At 37.6% G+C, this 6330-nt stretch overlaps 1 protein-coding gene across 1 annotated transcript in view; it reads left to right on the forward strand.

Moving 5' to 3' along the window:
* Positions 1 to 4889, forward strand: part of LOC143040370 (metalloreductase STEAP3-like) — a 5417-nt gene extending 528 nt beyond the window's left edge. Inside the window, exons 2-5 of the mRNA XM_076211362.1 lie at positions 641 to 768; positions 1083 to 1158; positions 2609 to 2817; positions 3794 to 4889. Of these exons, the coding sequence (XP_076067477.1) occupies positions 745 to 768; positions 1083 to 1158; positions 2609 to 2817; positions 3794 to 3928 (444 nt within the window). The 5' untranslated portion in view covers positions 641 to 744 and the 3' untranslated portion in view covers positions 3929 to 4889. The remainder of the gene's footprint in view (positions 1 to 640; positions 769 to 1082; positions 1159 to 2608; positions 2818 to 3793) is intronic.
* Positions 4890 to 6330: the final 1441 nt, after the last annotated feature.

Raw genomic sequence — 6330 nt, forward strand, 5'->3', positions numbered from 1 at the left:
TCATATTTGGGTAAGCGCGTTGGTTATACTTTGCAGCTCGGAGCCAAACAGCCCCATCATTCGAAAACAGACTTAGCGCTCTCGAGTACAATTGTTTGACGATCATCGTTGGGCCATGAATGATCAGCGTTGAACGATAATTGCACCGAACAAAACGTACCATTAAAGAAGAAGTGTTTTTAGTTTGCTGAAGTGAAGAAATAAATAGAGTATCAGAAAGGGAGAATGATAGAGATTACGAAAAAAATAGTTCAGTACTCATCTAAAAGTAGACAAGGCCCAAAAAAAATAATTTTGTGTAACTATTTCGAAGGTGTGTTTGTGTGTGTGATTCACCATGGTCTTGGATCACGTGTTGGACTCGTGATAGATACCTATTTCCCTCCCGGAAGAGAGCTCAGAGCTCATATATGACCGATCTATGGGTAATGCTGTGACCTTACACACACACACACACACGCACCCAACTCCCCGCCCACGAGTGTGTGTGTGTGTGTGTGTGTGTGTGTGTGTGTGTGTGTGTGTGTGTGGTGAGAAAAAGAGAGAGAAAGAGAAAGAGAGAGAAAATACTGTAAACGACTGTGGTCATAAGGATACATCGTTTCCGTTTTCTTTACTGAATCCCTCTTCGCCCCCAAAGGCGTCATCGCGGCTTATCTGCAGCTGTGGCGAGGCACCAAATACTCCCGCTTCCCCGACTGGCTCGACCTCTGGCTCAGGAGCAGAAAGCAGCTCGGCCTCACCATGTTCTTCCTTGCATCTATGCACGTAAGACTTCTCTCGTTGTTATTGTCATTCAAAGCCGCAAGATTACCGGACGTTAAGTCACCGTGCCATACTGTTCTGATTTGTGTGTATTTGAGTGTGTTCCTTGTCGTGGGAGTCTATACAGTACACACACACACACACACACACACACACACACACACACACACACACACACACACACACACACACACACTCACACACACACACACACACACTCACACACGTAATCACTTTTTTCTTCTTGTTTTGAGCGGGTGTGTCTGTAATTAATAGGCATAAATATGTTTCACCATGGTTTTTTTTTCCTTCGACAGGGTTGTATGGCCATTCTAGACAGAATGAACCTCAAATTTCAGTACGAATGGGACGACCAGCTATATTTGGCAACAGGTGAGTGGCAAAAAACAAATAAATAGGTAACTAAAACATTTAATGCAAATAATAAGAATGGCGATAATGATAATGATAATAGTAATGGTAATAATGATAATGATAAAAAGTAGAAAATGATAATAATAATAATAATAATTAATAATAATTATGATAATAACGATGATAATAATGTCAATAATAATAGTAATAATTATTATAATAATAACAATAATAATAGTGATAATAATAACAATGATAAAAATAATAATGATAATAATAATAATAATAATAATAATAATAATAATAATAATAATAATAATAATAATAATAATGATAATAATAATAATGATAATAATAATAATAATAATAACAATCATAATAATGATAATAGTAATAATAATACCATTGATAATAATACCAATGATAATGATATTGATAATAACAATACTATAGTTATCTTTAGTGGCAATGACAATAATAAAAGAAAACTAAATAAAAACTATGTAAAGAAATGAGTGAAACAGTGAATAAAGACGTGATAATAAATAGATAAATTAATAAATAAACAAACAAAAATAAATAGGTACATAAATGAATATATAAACAAACAAATAAATAAGATAGATAAATAGATAAATAGATTAATTATCATTCACCTATGTAGACGTTTTGATCTTGATGAATTGAAGACTATCCTAAGTTTTCCGTTTCCTAGGAATGACTTTCATCGTTTCCTAATGGCTAACCTTCGAAACTTTATTCATCATAACACACAAGAAACCCACAGTCGGAAAAAATAAAATTCGATTGAAATGAGATTCTATATTTCGGCTACCAAATGTAACCCTCTTCTTCCAGAAAATAATGTTAATATAGAATCTTCTTTCATTCGAAGTTTATTTTCTCTGGCTGTGGGTTTCTTGTGTATTGTTTACAAATGTGCTACTACATTTCTGTTTAGACTTTATTCATCTTGTATAAACCCGACTTCCAGCCAAGCAGTCGAACTCGACGCCATCTGTTAGAGAAGTTTGTCATTATTTTTGGTAGAATGCCTGCCCGTTATGGTGGCTCTTACGGGAAAAACAAATGAAACAAATCATATAGAGTAAATCAAATCGTATCAAAGAAGATCAAATCTTAAATTGAAGAGCCGAGAGTTATATCGAATTCAAAGAAGAAGATTTTTTTTTTTAAACACATTATTTGGCAAGGTTCTTCATCCTTCTTTCAAGACCAGTGTGAGATCTTGAGTTTTCTATGTAATTTCGTAAAGTTGTAATGTAAACTTGGAATTGTATTACTCTACAACAAGAGGCAATCAGTGCATACTGAAAAAAATCGGAATGTAACTGGCCAGGTTGGCGGCAAAATAATCCCCCGTTCCAATATTTGAAAACTTCCCAGCTAATGTTCCCAATAGATCCTCTTGGACCTTAAGGGGTAAACAATATCTTCCCTTCTCCAGGAGCCCTTGCTTTGGGACTTCTCGTCATTCTGGCTGTGACGTCACTGCCTTCAGTGGCTGCCTCCATGTCCTGGATGGAGTTCACGTTCGTGCAAAGCAAGCTCGGCTGGGTCACCCTCTTGACGGCCTTCTTCCACGTCTTCTTCTTGGGATGGCCCGCTATCGTCAACATCAGATTCCGCTGCTATATTCTAGTCGGAGGCAATCAGGTGAGTATCATTGGTTGTTGCTGTTGTTGTTGCTGTTGTTGCTATTGTTGTTGCTGTTGCTGTTGTTTTCGTTCCCTAGAGCCTAGACTGTCTGGCTGAGGAGTCTTGTCTCCCTGAGGAACGTTATGGCTGAAACCGGGTTTCCCCAGATATCCCTCTTAGAGTATATATTGTGTTGTTGGCATGCATTATTGTGTACAATGTAGTCTCCTATAATAAGTTTTATAGTATGGGATGGAGTGTTAAATCCTGGACAGTCATGCGGTCATCCAGCGGTGGCCGCATCGTGTCTGTCAATGTGGACTTTATCCTATCCGGGGTGAGGGAATTCAGAGAGATGGATATCATGGGGTCTGGCATGCAGCAATGCATTGTCTCTCAGTTTGTTGAGGAGTGTCATTAGTGGGCACTATCGCCTTTATTTTGACCAGAATACTACAATCCCAGAAGAAATCAGGTTAGTGCCATTAGATGGTGCCATCTCCGGCATTTTGACCCTGGAGATCGGTCGAGTGCCATTGGATGGCACGATCATGGCACGATCTCCTCAGAGGAGATTTGAGGACTATTCGACACTCTCCTAAGAAACTGTCAGATAAGGGGCGCTGCTTAGCACTAATGTCTGTAATGAGACCTGAAAAGTGCTGCTACATATTCCCCAGAATAGATAAGAGTGAGTTGCATCAGTGGAACTCAAGATCACAGGTGTTATTTGCTTGTTTGATTGCTTGTAGAACAAATGGTAAAAAAATGGTAAAACGCAGGAGCAGTCAACGTTAGATCTTCAGGAAAGATGGGTAATGACATTTACATCACCTCAATACGTATGAAGGCTTATTTCGGGCCCTCTCCAGGGATCTGAACCCAGGCCACTCGCGCGTCAAGTCAGAGCTCTACTCACGAGCAGTTCAAGTCTCCTTGTTGTCATAGCAACGGTCGCTACCGTCTGACTGACGATTTGCATTTTTTTTTTCAGCTGAGTATATTCATCCCGTTCCTGACGATCCTCCTCAAACTTCCCCTCCTGATCCCCTACGTGGACAAAAAACTCACCCTGATTAGAAGAGGACATGAACGGAAGACTGCGACGCCTCCAGCAGTTCTTGTGTAGAACGGGCCCCATGTGTCTGCTTTGGATGTAAATATCTCCAGACCTCTCTGGGATGGATCGTCATAATATGCTAAGGCTATAGAGACCTTGTTATGTATATTGTGATTATATAGTGTATCCATCGTACGCATTGACTATGCTGTGAATTCCTCTTTTTTACCGTGGCTGTGAATTGAGGCCTGACTATGTTGTGGCTGTACAGAGAGTGGTTTTTGCTGCAGTCGCGTTGGTAGACATTAGAATGTATACAATGGACTGCACACAACGGAGTGTATACAATGGATTTCAAAATCCTAATCACTCTTAATTCATTTGTGTTAATGTAACCCTTGTTGCTAAATATGTGATACAAAGGGATTTTAATGAACATTACATCGGTGCGAGAGTATGTCTAGAAAAGTTTATTTTCACAGATAGACGTTCGTATTCCACTGATTTATATGTGAATGGAAATTCCGTTCATCCTCTACATTTACGGCTGTGGCATGAATTCCCAATTGCTAGGTAATGAATGTCTTGAGATGTTTCTGTTGTGGGTTTCTTTAGTTAAACAAAATCATAGTCGTTAATTAACTTAACTCAAGGTCTTACTACAACGGCGAGATAATGTATATAATCTTAGTTTCGTATTAAATCCAGTCGCTATTTAAGCTGCACATATGCTTTGTGGATGCGAGAATGAATGGAAGTTCAAGTTTGCATGAAAATGACTACTTGTGTTAAGTACTATGGCTTCCTTGTTAATGGGTATTTATTAAAGTAAAAATAAATAAGCTTTGGCTGCTGAAAAAAATCTAAAGAATTTTTATATCTGGGACCTATAAACCGACTTTGTAGGAACATTAAATGATCAGAGTTTTACCAAGGTCGTGCAAGGTGGCTGTTGTATTCTTACTGTCATACAAACTTGTATCATCATAGAAATAAAGCCACGTGCTTATGCTGGCAGATAATATTTTTCCCTTTTAGTCTTGATATTATCCAATAATTTTAATTAAACAATAAAAAATTCTTTTATATTATTCTGTTGGAGATATAGAAGTGCTGAGACTTTTTATTTATTTATGAACTACAATGATTTACAATGACAAAGCATGTCGATAGAAGACTTTCCTGTTCATAACGTGATCGGATGCAAAAAATTAGATAAACAAACGATGGACAGATATATAGATAAATGAATATGTAGATAAACAGATAAATAATTGAATAAATGAATAAATAAAAAGAAATTAATGACTAATTAAACAAATAGAGTAATGAATGAAGAAGTTGATAAGTAAGTTGATAAATAAATAATAGATAATAAATAGGTAAAAATAAATAGATAAATAATAGATAATGACTAGGTAAGTAAGTAAAAATTTAAGAGTTCATTCAAGAAAAGGCGAAGATTTTGTACTGAATCGTATTCAATTACCTCGGCTGGAAACTTATTTTACTTAACGACATCACGGTTGGCATGACGACTTGAGGCACTGTTTCTCGTCCTGTTAGTATTTTAACATCTAAATGCTAAAATAAATTTCTTTTAGACTATCATAATGAAAATGTAGACGTATAAATACATATTTATCAATCGCATAGTACAAACTCCCAAAGAATAAAAGATGTTACCGCACAAAACACTTTGTTCCCGAAACTATGGAGGAAAGAATATTCCAAATTAAAATCAAGTGCCAAGAAAAGGAGAGTATTGTTCTTGTAGAAGGTTTAGGCTACGGAGACAGATTAGCAAGTCCTTTATTTAGTGAATTAGAACTTGACTAAGAACTACCTAGGAAAGACCACTCGATCAGACGGGATTAGTGTGTGTAGGAGGAGAAGACATGTCTAAAAAAATGAAAAAATAGTAATATATAAAAGTCGGCTATTGCCTATAAGCGCATCTTCAGGGCGATTTTAAGAGGATCGAGGCGCGGGGGGAATGGGCAGGGAACTTGGACGGCGGCGCCGAGGCCTGCATTTATACCGTAGGTAGGTGAACCACCTGCGGTGAGCAAGTATATTAGGTTGGGTCAGGTCATCCAACGACGGGGGGTGGGGGTGCAGTGTCCATCAAGGGAAGATGTAGATGGTGTAGTTAGTTCGTACCCTCCGGGGATAAAGTGCAAGATCGATTGCAGGTTTTATCAAGGATATTTTCAAAACGAGATAAGCGCGATGCTTTTTCTCTTGCGGCCCAGTGAGAGCGAATTGAAATGTTCTTCCCTCTATCTTTTGAAAAACATTTGATGAAATCTCCACCGGGTGGACCAGACTGGATGTTTTATGCAAACGATACTTCAAGAATTTTTTAACTGAAATATCCTCTCCTGTATCCTCTGAAGGATCGATGGAAAGATCTGTTCCGTGTGAGATACTGGTTGTATACGTTTTACACATTTAATATTTTAGAGATT

Source organism: Oratosquilla oratoria, chromosome 28, assembly GCF_046742065.1.
Source record: "Oratosquilla oratoria isolate Oo_2021 chromosome 28, ASM4674206v1, whole genome shotgun sequence".
Lineage (NCBI taxonomy): Eukaryota > Metazoa > Arthropoda > Malacostraca > Stomatopoda > Squillidae > Oratosquilla > Oratosquilla oratoria.